The following is a 14,290-nucleotide window of genomic DNA, read 5'->3' on the forward strand; positions in this document are numbered from 1 at the left end:
AAAGACCCACTACTTGTGGTCTAAACGTAAAAATATAAAAATAAAACTAAACTCTAATTTAACTTTAGAATAATAAACGTGGAAGATTGGCCTTATATTAACCGGAAGCCGTATGTAGTACAGAGAACTTTGAACACTACAATACGTTTAAAATTATCAAGAGGATTAAACCTCTGGCCTGGAAGGCAACCAGCAACTGAGTAAAACTTCTAAGGTAAGCGGCCTGCTTCGACTAACTGCTTCCTCTCTCTCGCTTGGCAAAAAGCCACAACTTAAATACTTGGCGCTCGCCAGACAAACTTTGCATAATTACGTTAACGCTTATAATTCTGGCCGGAAGTAGAAAATAAGAAGTGATAGTAAAGATTTAAAATAAAATAAACGTTAGTAAAACTTAAGATCCTTACAGCTTTCTATTACATGAGCTTCTCAAAAGAATTGAAGTGAAAACGTATTTATATGTTTCAATATATTTTTGTTACTTAATTATCTTATTCCCAGCATACTTATTTTAATATATTGTTACATGCGTACGGGTTCGTTATGAATTGAATGCACAAATCCGATGAAAAATTAATAAAATTTATTATTATCACAACAAATAAAAAAGAGTGCTTAATTTCCTCAGATATTCGTACAGTATTACAGTAGTTATCTTTTAACTACAGTAGTTATCTTTTAACTACTCAAACGTTCAACAGAACTTAATTCAAAACAGCTAGAGAAAGATAATCTGCGAATTCGCTACAGTCAACAAGAACAGTTTTATAAACAAACTCTTTAAACAACAACTATGAATTGCCAATGCCAATGATTATAAATTACGGAGTGCCTATGGTTCAAAACCATGTACCTTTACATCAGAAAAATCAACTACGAATCGAGAGGTTTTCCTCTTTTTATAAGCTTTTTAAATCAGGCACGAGACTGTTCTAGCAATTTCTCGAAAGCAAAAAGAAAAATTTATTTATTAAATGTTAAATGCACGCGCTCTTGTATTTTTAATTTTCCGGCTTAGCTTTCTCATAATATTCGTCACGCGCTGCACTGCACCGGGAATAAAACAATTTAATTTATAATTCTACTAAAATTAGCTATTTAAATACCAAATCCGTAACAGTATGTTTTATTTTTGTCATTTATTAAACATTTTTATTAATTTCAGTTTTCAGTTTATTAATTTCGTCTTTCAGTTTCACTGCACCTTAATTTTAGGGTAAATTACTTAGCATAAAAGCTATGGTTTAGACAAGTTCCCCTCAATTTCACGTTCTCCATCTAAAAGACACATTTATAATTAGCATTTATCTAGATATCGGACAGTGTTTCTGAACTGGTCAGTGATTGTTTGAATAGTGAACCACTTCAGTACTTGAGTAATGCTTCTTTAACATCTTTATGTTCGGTCTTTCAAAATGTTTCCTTCATATTCAGATTTTTTTTTCCATGAATAGAAATTATAGAGTGCCCATTTTTCCACATGATAACAAATGAATTTTTTGATAAACTGCAAAGTTATAGATTTGTCTACATCTATTCTATATTTTTCGAATAATACTTGTCTTATCTTCAATACAGAACGTATACGTTTGCCAGCTCGACATACGGATATATTTTTGGCTTCGAGAATTTCCCTATTACACAATATCAGGTAAAAAGACTATCTGAAGTTGTTGTCTGCTGAAAAAAAATGATAAGTGATGATTATTTCATCACTTACCTGCTCCATCCGATATCCGGTCATAATAGTCATAATACAGGGAAGACCCAATCCTCCTAGTCCCACTGGACCATAAAAGGTCTTAAAAGGTTAAATTAAACTTTATGGGTCCACTGGACCCATAAAGGGTCGACCCCCTCAAGACCACAAAAGGAAAGAAGAGAGAAAAAGAAGCTAATTAACTAAAAATAATTGGAGGTTAATTAACGAACTAAAAATAAGGAAGAGACATACAAACAACGAAGCACAGCACGAAACATTCAAAATATCCGATATCCGGTGAAAACATTCACTTCCCCAGAAAGAAATCAAGCCAAGGCCATTGTGAGGGGATTTCTCATCAAGATGGCCTTGGTCGAGAGATTGGCGGACCTGAAGGCCACGACCTGGCGGCAGCTAAGAGCCCCGAGCTCCGAACGGCCCTCGTGTTCAAGGCCGGCGCCGCAACCGGTGCGGCCGAAACGGGCAACTAAATTTAAGGATAGGAAAATTTTCATAATTTAGATAAGCACTGAGCAGTAAAATTTAGGGATGGGAAAATTTTTAGAACTTTGGAAAGACACTAGACACTAGAATTTAGAAAAGGCCAAATTTTAGAATTTAGGAAGACAGCGGAATTTAGTATTCGCAGAGATTGCATCGGGCGGTAAAATGCCGAATACCGGACCTCCTCCTGATCGTAACGTCATTCTGAGATATAAACTTGTAATTAAAGAACGATAATAAACCCAAACTATTTATTACATTTAGTCAAATAAATAATCTATAACTTAAGTAATAAATCGAAAAGGAAGAGACATTTTTATGTTCTCAATCCTCCTACCTATTACCGTATTCTGGCTTATATAAGACGCCTTTCCCCCTCACAAGAAAACAGATAAAAATCATGGGTGCGGCTTATACACACGAATGATTAGAAATAGATACATACAAAGATGTGGGAATGCAGCAGCTCGTATTTAACAATTCAGTATAAAATCCATAATCGTTGGATGAATGTTACATATAGTTCGTTACATAGTTACTTGAATAGTATAAGTTTAGCTATAGGTCTATAGGTCGTCTGAAGGAAAATGGCAGGGAAACGATTTAGCTACAATGGGCATTTTAAGTTGCTGGTTATCCGAAAACGAGCTGTAGCATGTCATTTTGTTCATAGATGAACCCAGTATGCGACGGTGGGTAAAGCAGAAGAACAAACTTCAAGGAAAAAGACGACAAAAGGAAGTTGCTTCCTGAAAAGCAGCTAAGTATCCACAGTTGGAAGATAATGTTTTGTCGTATGTGAATGTGAAATGAAGTTCTGGTTATGCTGTAACTGTTGATATGATATGCTTCCAAGTCGTGATGATGTTAAGCATAATAGGGCGCCAATTTCTAAATGTGCGTTAAAGCGCTAAATCAGCTCTAAAGCGCCAAATGTGGTAGCTTGTTTATATCACGACATGAATAGAGATAGACAATACCGCTCTTTTATGGATCGGATAAGAAAAGTTCGCTCCCTGAAATGAATTTGTTCTTTTTGTGACTTACCGCTCACTAACAAAAATCTTGATGAAAAAGATCCGGAACGAAAGTTGAATCAAGAGCTGTTAGCGATGCTGGAGCGAAGAGCGGAACAAATCGGACTTGCAGTGGGATCGGAACCGGTTACTGAGGTTGGAGCGAAAAAAAAATGGAATAAGGAGTGGAATCAGAAAAATTGACTCAACCAAACGCTAACTCTTTGAACCGATTTATTTCAAAAGTAGTTTTGAGATTTCCTAAACCCTCCTTTCTACACAGAACTAACAATAAAACTCTAGAATAAAACTTTTTCAACAAATTGAGAAAGATAAAAGTTAAACTCATATTTACCATTTCTGTACATTGACGAAATTATTTCATATGATCATTTTCGTCAGCTGAGCACCAGAAAATTTTTTTTTTATTACTGTCGTTTAAACATACCAATGTCTCATCGAATGATAGCAGAAATTTCCATTTATCAGCAGCTAAGTATTTTTCATATAATTTTCTAGTTTGTTTTACTTTCCGAAGTATGTTTTGTCAAAAGCAGATGAACTTTATGTTTAAACATCTTTTTTACCTTCAAATCTTTATGCTGAATGATTTTACCAGAAAATTCCTATTTCCGAAACAATGGATCTTTGAGTTGGAGGATTTTCTTTCAGGAACAGAGGCTTTCAGAACAGAGTTCTTACGTGTGCTTTTTTTTTTTTTTTAATGTTTACCTACGTTCGAACACTCTTATACGGATTTTTTCGAGGCGACTTTTTTTTTTTTTTTTTTTTTTTTTTTTTCATCTTTACTTCAGCGGCTTCTTTTATTTTACATTTTCACTTAGTCGCCTTTTTTTTTTTTTTTTTTTCAAAATTTTATATATCAAAAACACCTTTCTTTTAAATACAATAATCTGGACTTTTACGCAGTTTTCGGATACAAATATTTTTCTTCGGAAAGGGCATTTACATAACATTTGAACCATCTATCAATTTTAGGAGTCGTTTCCGAAACAAGTCTGTTATTCTGCATTCCAGTCAAAATAAAACTGAAAATTTCAAATATCTCAAAATTACAACTAGAAAATTTAAACAGAAAGTCATTTTCGTAAATTGCGAATGACCTTCTGTATAAGCAATTTTAATTTTTATTTTGATCGAGAGACAAGAAATCAAACCGATCTTTTCTCAAACGACTTTACTTACCTCAAACAGAAGCCATCTGCTTATGCAGGGCTCGGGAACGGTAGTGTACGAACTGCGCCAACAGTGGCGTAGCTAGGATTCCAGCGCCCGGGGACAACTGAAGAATTTGCGCCCCTTTCTATGTGCCAAGAATGCAAAATATTCATTAAAAAATGTCGTAGTATTAATTTGGCGCCCCCTGGATGTTGCGCCCGGGAACAGATGTCCCCTCTTGCCCCACCCTAGCTACGCCACTGTGCGCCAAATTTGATCGAAAATCCCCGTCTCCCTCTTTTCTAATCCACGAACTGCGCGACGTTTCCTGTCCCCCCATTTCTTTCCAAGAAGATTGGGTGCTACAAAAAGTCGTTTATCGCCATTAATGGGGCATTCTATTGAGACTGCAAGCCTTTATTTTCGTTTATCGATATTGTAAAAATTGTTCATAAAAAACAAATATTAATTTAGTCTGGCGTGTGCTAAAAAATAAATTTCTTTTACACTCATTTTAAAGTTTTATGATGCTTAAAGGAATGATGAGCCAGATCTTTTTTATTCTTTGTAAGAATTAAAAACTTTCCAAGTTGTAGGTTTTAGTCGCTGATCAGTTTTGAATAGTAAAATTGATAGATTACTGACATACACAAAACTGATACATAATCAACGTATTAAATATCGGATTTGTAGCTCACCTTAAATAAGTTTCTTGTCTAGATAAATATTAACAAATCTTCTTAGATAGCAGAATGGTTTTAACTTTCAAATTTACCATTTAAGTAAACAGTTCTAATTTAATTTTGAAAATTATCTTTATTAAATCTAAAAATTGGACTTCTTAAGTCGTTCTAAATTCACACTCATATTATTGCAATATATTCCCGTATTAAGCTTTCCATTTTTAATCATTGAAGTTATTTTAAGGTTATTTAACTTTGTTACAAATTCCATATTTTAATACTAGAAACGTTTAAATATTTATTCTGTTTTTCACCTGATGTACTTTGGCATACATTTAATTTCTAATACACATTTAATTAATAAATTAATAATTATGAGCGTCAGCAGAATTTTCATAATTAACAATAAATAAATAAATAAATAAATAAACTCCCTTATATTCATATCCTGGAATCCTGGAAAATTCTGCTGACGCTCATAATTATTAATGAATTAATAATTGTGAGCGTCAGCAGAATTTTCATAATTAACAAAAAAATTAAATAAATAAATAAATAAAATAAACTCCCTTATATTCATATCCTGGGATTTTCAGTTCCCTTTTAATCCATTCCTTTTTCACATATTGTTGCACAGTACTCAAGTTTTCATGTATGTAGAATTTATATACTTTGTATTGTATTTATGCCAATTTACATTTAAATGATAATTTTTATAAATTCTTGCATCACAACTCTAGTTAACAGAAGATGTTTCTAACACCTTGGCAAAGCTTAATCTTCAGCATGTAGCTTATTTTCCAACCTAGTTTCAGGCTGAATTATTTGTAAAATTAATTACTTGAAATTATTTGTTAACAAAGATGGTCGCTAAATCACGCTAATAATGTTTCTAACTGTTGTAATTTATAATGCAAGGATTCATGTGATTTATAATATAATTCATTTATAATTTTTTCAGCAGTATTGAAATTAATAGCAGATACTGATAATGATATACATTTAGATTACAATGATTTAGATTGCCATTGCCTTCTTCACTCATGCTTTTATGCTACATTCCTAATATTTCATAATGGCATACAGGTAAGTTTAACTCATTCACCAAACATGTAAATCTCTAATTCAGCCCACTTTTGTTCTTACGTGTGCTCTATTTTCTATTTTCTTTAATATATGGTTCAGCCTAATTTCAAGAGGTCTTGTGGAAAAGTCACTACACATTGGTAGTTCGACCCGAGTTTCTAGTCCCAGTGATCCCCCAACTCTTTCTTTTTTTGTACTTATTTACTGCATAAAAATGTAGCGTAAAAATTTCAGTTCATGAAGTAAAATACTTTTTTAATTTATTCTTTAAAAATATTGCAAAAATTTTCACCTTTACCTTAGCATATCTTTTTAAAAATCCCTCTAATAAGAAAAAATAAGGAAAGAAATTAACTCAGTTTCGGTGATTTATACTTCGGTGCAAATTATATGTAACATTTTTCCAAAAGCATAGAGTTTATATGGATATCAATAAATTAAGGATTATTTCTCCATCTAATTTTCTTAACATGTTTATTCCAGAATTTTCTTTTCACACTGTAGCGCTTAACTTCATGAGTTTTCTATAATCATTCAATTTCTCTAGCCATGGCAACTTTGCATATCTTCTGACAAGTAGTTATATTTTTAACCACTGTATTTTAATTTATGTTGACTATCAGTACATTATTCACTTGTTTCACACGTGCAACTTTTATTTTATATGCAAATCTACGTAAAATAGCATTAAAACTTCAGTTATGCGGAGCTCCTGATCTATTGCTTGTTTTAGATTGAATGAAATTAAGCTTAATGTTACTGTTAATTAGCTTGTTATTAATTTAATTGTATGTTTCTAACTAATTATATGTTCAGATATTTCCAAGTGTATTACACAAACTTTTGCATCCTAATTTTTAGTTTTTGGTTAAAAAAATAAGCTTTTATTTATTGAGAGACCTGATTGATTATATTAATTTGCAGTACTGTTTATCTAATTCTTTTCTTCTAGATAAATTTTAGAAAAACTTCTTAGCATAATAATTTAAATTTATTTACAATTTATACGTCAGTTATCCAAACGCATAGTAATGTTGTTATAATAGATTTCATGCTAAGCTTTTTTTTTTTTTTTAAATTTAACTATTAATTTCTGCAAACATTTACATGATTGCTTTTATTAACGAAAAATATTTCTTGCACACTTTAACACACTTTGATATGGAATAATTTTTTGCACTCTATTAAATTTTCCAGTCTAGTTCAGACATCTTGACTATTATTCATGTAATTTATTTAAAATATAATTTGTATGCTTTATAATTATTTAATTTATGATATTACTATCATAAATGAAAGATGTTTGTAATGCTAGTATGTATGTTTACCAATACCTTTTATTTTCTTTGTTAGCTCTCGCATTTATTACTGTTATTCAAGTAATTAGCCTGCTTGTTAGATATTTTTTACTTGTTCTTGTCATATTTAATTCTATTTATTTATTTTTATTTTCCTCTTGGCTACAGTTGGCTTCGAAAAGTTAAATTGTAACCCTGTAGGCAGCAGGGGGAAGAAATTTTGATTGGCGCGCAGTTGGACTATAGCTCGACCAGGGGGGATTTTCATTAGCGCAGTTGGAGTACACCCTCGGGAGCAATAGCAAATATCACATGACTGACTGCAAATAGAAACCGTCTTTTCAATAATTTTATTCATTTGACTCAGAAGTCTGATAGCAATTAATAATATATATGCATATATATATATATACATATTGATAATTCGTAAAATATCAGAACTTCTCTGGTGATTATATAACAATATTTAGAAATAAAAATGTCAACTGCTGTTTTATTCAAATATTGAGAATGCCAAGTGGTTATACGTATTTAAATTTTTAGTACTGTTGAGCACACGTTGCGTTTCTAGCATATAATACGTAAATCTGTTTTTAAGGTGTCATACTGGTTTAATCCGCCTTTGCATTTCCCTCAGGATATGTGTTGCTGCAAGCATAAATGCGATAATCCTTATAAATTCTGCAGAAGATCTAAAGGATGCAACCCCTCCCCCTCACGATTCAGAAGCCTGAACTTCGACAGAGTTTTAAATATGGAAAAGAAAAAAAATTGATGAGGATAAAAAAAAAATCCATTTTGTAATAGGTGAATCAGCTGTATAAAGCATCAAGCTCATAAGAATCTATTCCTCAACAAACACAGACATTGCCTCAACAAACACAGACAAGCCGGGAGAGCTGCAGCACCGGGCAGAATTTAGGGTGGCAAAGTTTTTAGAACTTAGAGTGTAGAGTCATTAGGTTAAGTGGAAGCAGAAAAGAGGAAAAATATGCAACCGCCTTCACCGGGAATCGAACCACAGACCTCTGAAATACTGGCCCAGCGTGCTACCGTTACACCACGAAGGCACGCTAGGGAAGTGGGAGAAATACCTTATAAGAGAAGCACCGAATAACGAAATTTATAAATAATAAAATTTTCGGAATATAGAGAAAGCGCTGAGCAATACAACTTAGGTGCGGAAAATGTTTTGTAATTTTGGAAGGCACCGGGCAGCAAAATTCGTGATGCCCCTGGTCAAGGATTATCAATGTTAACAGCATTATGGATATCATTGTTACGAATTTGGTATTTAAAAAGCTAATGTTAGTTCAATTAGAAATTAAATGGTTTTATTTCTCGCGCAGTGCAGCGCGTGACGAATATTAAAAGAAAGCTAAGCCGGAAAATTGAAAATACAAGAGCGCGTGCATTAAATAAATAAATATCTCTTTTTGATTTCGAGAAAGTACTGGAAAATTCTAGCGCGTGATTTTAAAATCTTATAAAAGGAGGAAAACATCTCAGTTTGTAGGAGTTGCTTAGTTTGTTGTTTAGAAAACTACTGTTGTTGATTGTAGCGAATTCGCGGATTAGCGTTCTTTAGCTGTTTTGAATTACGTTCTATTGACATTTGAGTAGTTAAAAGAAAACTACTGTGAGATATTGTAATACTGCATGATAATTTGAGAAAATTTAAGCATTTTTGTTGTGATAATAATAAATTTTTGTTCATTTTTCATCGGACTTGTGCATTCATTTCATAACGAACCCGTACGCACGCAACAATTTTTGGTGTCAGAAGTGGAATTTGAATGCCAATAACAAGAGCGATGGAAGAACAATTGAGACAGCTCATTAGTGCTTTTGCTGCATTCCAAGAAAAGATGGAAGCTGGCCAAGCATCATTTAAGGAAGAAATGAAATTGGGCCAGGAATCCGTTAAGGAAGAAATAAATGAAATTGGGCCAGGAATCCGTTAAGGACGAAATGAAAGCCGTTCAAGCTGGTCAAGAAGAAATGAAAAGAGAAATTACTTGCATAATAGAAAATAAATTTGAAGCTATGGAAGGCAGAATTGACGCAGTTGAAAATAAAGTTGGACATATTGAAGAAAGAGTTTCTTCGGTGAAAGAAGAAATAGAAGAATGAGTTTCTTCTGTAAAAGAACAAATTGATGAGAGAGTTTCTGCAGTTGCCAAAGAAATGGATACTTTAAAGAAATTCGTAGCGTCGGCAGGGAGCAGGAGTGATGATTTTAAATTCTTACCAATGCCTGCTCGTCCACCTCTGAAGCTATCCACATATGATGGGAAGACCTCCTGGCAGGTGTATAAGACACAATTTTCTATCGTGGCGGATGCGAATGGGTGGGATTCCCAAGCTAAGGCCTGTCATCTCGCCGCTTCTCTAAGAGCCGACGCAGCGGATATCCTTCAGACTCTTCCCGAAAACAAAAGGTTAGATTTCGAAGCTCTGTCCGGCGCCTTGGAGTTGCGCTTTGGGGAGAAGTGTTTAAAAGACTACAGCAGGCTCCAATTAAAATCTCGTCAACAGAAGCCTACCGAAACACTTCAGGAGCTCGCCGCGGATGTTGAAAGGCTGTCCCATCTCGCCTTTTCGGAATGCCCGACAGAAACAAGGGAAATCCTGTCCTTACAATACTTTATCGACGGCATCCGAGATACTGAAATACAGAAAGCTCTACGAATGGCGGATGTAAAAGATTTAAAAAGTGCTCTAGTGTACGCCATGAAATTTGAGGCAGCCCAGCAAGCCACTCGTCGAGACCGCTACCCAGTTAGAGCTGTGCGAGTCCATGAGCCAGTGGATCAACTGATGGCTCGTTTAGATGATTTAGCCAGACAAGTCGAAGATTTGATACGGAGTAGGAGCGAGAAGAAAGTGGCTCTAAGGTGTTGGAGATGTGGTAGTGAAGGTCACCTAAGACGGAATTGCAGAACACCCCAGGGTACGGAATATAAAGCAGATGATTTTACCAGACAAGTCAGTGGCTTGAGACGGAACAGAAGTGAAAAGAAACTAATTCTAAAGTGCTGGAACTGCGGAGTTGAAGGCCACATACGAAGAAAGTGCAGACCCCGAGGTACGGAAAATAAGACCATTTCCCAGCAACAACGCAGTAAACAAATTAGTGACCATATCGAGGAACGGAGGTTGCCAGATAGTGAAAAACCTTGTTTTAAAGCTCTTAAAATTTATACAGTGAGTGGCAACAATAACGGACTGTCCATCAATGGGAATATCGATGGAGTTCCTTGCAGTATGATCATTGACACAGGAGCTAATGTTACCATCATTAGGAAAGATTTAGCTGAACAGTTTAAAGATAAACTTATTTGGACGCCATCCTGTGTTAGCCTTCAGACTGCGTCTGGTGACAAGATCGACATAACTGGGAAGTTAAACGTAAACATCACGTTTGGAAGTGCCGCCTACCATCACACGGCATATGTGGCGGATATTACAGATCCATGCATACTCGGATTGGACTTTTTAAGGAAATACAATTTTTCCTTAGACTTGAAAAACAACAAACTGCTTTCAGGATCTGAAGACATGACTATCCATCCTAAGAAGGGATCCTCACCTGGAAATGCCGACGCTTTGTCCGAAAGAACCAGCTCGAGAAACAGTCCAAATCATGCTAGGGTCGAAAAGAAACACCAGACTACCAGCTATTCTCCATCTCAGATGCTCTTCGGTCGAGACCTTCGTCTGCCTTGTGACCGCCTGTTTCATCGCCGTACGGATGCGCCTTCATCGCCTGAGGAACACATCCAAGATGTCAAGGCCCGTTTTGAAGTGATGCACCGTTCCGCACGAAAGCGAGTGAACTTGGCGACGGAGAAGGTGAAGACCAGATACAACACGAGAGCTGCTGGACATAGATCCAACGAAGGAGACAAGGTGTGGTTGTGGAACCCGATTCGACGAAAAGGAGTCAGGCCTGATTTACAGTCACCTTGGGATGGTTCGCACACAATCCTAAACAGGCTAAATGACGTCATGGTTCGGATCCGTGAGTCTTCGAACTCTTACGACAGGTTAGCTCATTACTATGGCCATAGTACGTAATGTAAATAATTGTAAATAGTATAAGACCATGGTCCATTTTTGTTTTTAAATGTGTATTTGATTTGTATTTGATAGCATTTGATTTGTTTTATGTATTGCATTTATTGTTCATGTTGTTTATTATTGTAATGTAATGCTTATTAATGCATTTATGCCACAGTTGTAAGTTTTGCTTCCTGTCCAGGGATTGTACTGCCCGGGACGTGCAGTCCTTGGGAAGGGGGCAGTGTTACGAATTTGGTATTTAAAAAGCTAATGTTAGTTCAATTAGAAATTAAATGGTTTTATTTCTCGCGCAGTGCAGCGCGTGACGAATATTAAAAGAAAGCTAAGCCGGAAAATTGAAAATACAAGAGCGCGTGCATTAAATAAATAAATATCTCTTTTTGATTTCGAGAAAGTACTGGAAAATTCTAGCGCGTGATTTTAAAATCTTATAAAAGGAGGAAAACATCTCAGTTTGTAGGAGTTGCTTAGTTTGTTGTTGTTTAGAAAACTACTGTTGTTGATTGTAGCGAATTCGCGGATTAGCGTTCTTTAGCTGTTTTGAATTACGTTCTATTGACATTTGAGTAGTTAAAAGAAAACTACTGTGAGATATTGTAATACTGCATGATAATTTGAGAAAATTTAAGCATTTTTGTTGTGATAATAATAAATTTTTGTTCATTTTTCATCGGACTTGTGCATTCATTTCATAACGAACCCGTACGCACGCAACATCATGATAAATCAGTGTGGTGTGACTCCTACGACAACTAGTCACAGACATCAATGCAAAAGAAATTAAACAGATTTGCACGCTTCCTCTGGCCGAGCGCCCAGCGTTCCCATGTGTTAGGACGGCCCTGCGGACTATGGTATGTGCTGGTTCTCCTAGAACTGAGTGGTACACCTGCCTTGCTGAGTCTTTGTTTAGAACATAAAAAGATAGGTGCAGAGATCAAAAGAACTGTAATGGGAAAGGGTTATTTGCTTTTCTAACATGAATGAGATCTTAATATCCTAAATAACTAAACATGGATGATTTTAACTGGTAGTAATTTTTTAGTTAAAATGCGCCGAAATTTTGGATAAAATTATGAATTTACAAAAGTCGTTTCAATCAAAAATATCCTTAAGTTCACTATATGCGATTTCACACATTTGGGAGTTGGCTATAACCGTATAAAATAACATCAAGTGTAAAAGACGGACCAAAATATTCGTTTGTTATATCCGGGAGTTCTCTATGAACCGGGTTCGCTGCAACCAAATTTAACTGTTAATTTTTTTAGGGGGGGGGGGAATACGTCAAAGAAAGGTGTTATTGTTTTCGCTTCCGGAATTTCAAGCTCTCAAAACTGTCAGTATTTGTGTCAAATACTTATTGTTAGTTTCGTTTTCAAGTGACTCAGTGAAAAAAATTGCAGTTATATATTGAAATTCCTTTACTAAATAAGCGCAAAAATGGTGGTTTAATTTGCATCGTGATTTAATTAACCGTGTTTCAACCATCGTGGTTTAATTTACATTGGAACAATATTACTGAAATAATTTCTATGCCGTTGCCATTGTAAATAACTCGTTTTGAATATATGATTTTATATTCGGCATTTTGAATTAATTATTAAATAAATAGTACTGTTATCTTAAAACTGTTTCGGGAGTTAAGCTGAAATCATTTAATTAATATGTATAAGATCAATTTTTTTAAAAAACTTTTATTATTTATTCATATTTTCCTGAAATTTTTATAAGATAATCAGTAAATTCATTTAAAGATTTGCGAAACTGGCATCCATTCGTATTTTTCAGTCGCTGTCTTTTCTTTGCCATTTCCAGGCAGAAAATATAACTGAAAAATAATTGTTTTTCTTCGCCATTTTTTAAAATTTTATTATCTCCCCCGCCTTTATTTTTTTAGCTGCGAGTCAGGAGAGTAATTAATTTCTTTTATTTTCATAAATAGTATTTTCAATGTGTATTGTTAAGCTGCAGTTTTTCGCAAATAAAATAGAACTCGCAATATTTTCGTAGCCAAAAAAAACCGGATTTTCTCGAAAGAAATGCTTCCCCGCTATTTACTCCAGTTGTCCCGCTGCGCAAACTTGAAGCTCATACTGTAACGATGTTGCCTGTAATAAAGCGCCCTCTAGCGAAATGCGTGAGAATCTGCTCCAATACTTCGGCCAAGTTAACTGCTAAATGCTTTTTATGTTGTGTGTGTGTACATTAGTCTTCGACTTCCAGCCGTAAAGAGGATTGAGGGAAGAAAGTTGTTCCTGTGCAGAGGAGATTGTGTCTAGGTTATATATAGAAGTTCGCGGTATCGTAGTCTTTTTTTTTTTTAAGAAAATATTTTATTCTTGACGATACTAGCGCGGCCATGTTATTCAAAACGGTAATGAGATGTTTACCTTTTGTGAAAAATACGAGAATTATTGTAGCTCGTACAAGCGTAACTGCTACAAGTCCTGAACATGCTGCCATCGAGTATCATCACAACTTCCGGGTAACTATTGCATTATTTTACATGCATGAAAAAAGATTAAATTTTTAAAACAGTAATTTTGAGACATTTTTTAAAACGTTATTTTGTACATAAAATCAGAAATGTTTTTAGATTAGATTGAAAATTGTAATTTGCGCTGAGCAGAAATTTTAATGGGGGCGTGAAGTATTTCATTTAATAATGAAATTGATTTGTTATCGTGAATTTGAGAGGGAGGTTATTTTAAGTTTAAAAGAGCGAATTTAAGA

At 34.6% G+C, this 14,290-nt stretch overlaps 1 protein-coding gene across 2 annotated transcripts in view; it reads left to right on the forward strand.

Annotated features, from left to right (window-relative positions):
- The window catches only part of LOC118188552 (glutamine synthetase 2, cytoplasmic-like), a 140,742-nt gene that overhangs the window by 44,882 nt on the left and 81,570 nt on the right, over positions 1–14,290 (forward strand). Inside the window, exon 1 of one of the 2 annotated variants that reach the window (XM_085825739.1) lies at positions 13,789–14,042. The exons of the other annotated variant lie outside the window; for it this stretch is intronic. Within the exon in view, the coding sequence (XP_085681865.1) occupies positions 13,917–14,042 (126 nt within the window). The 5' untranslated portion in view covers positions 13,789–13,916. Of the gene's footprint in view, positions 1–13,788; positions 14,043–14,290 lie in introns of those variants that run through there. 2 annotated transcript variants of the gene reach the window in all.

The sequence above is a fragment of the Stegodyphus dumicola genome, chromosome 10, assembly GCF_044657685.1.
Source record: "Stegodyphus dumicola isolate Sdum_Otavi_A_Nest chromosome 10, ASM4465768v1".
Lineage (NCBI taxonomy): Eukaryota > Metazoa > Arthropoda > Arachnida > Araneae > Eresidae > Stegodyphus > Stegodyphus dumicola.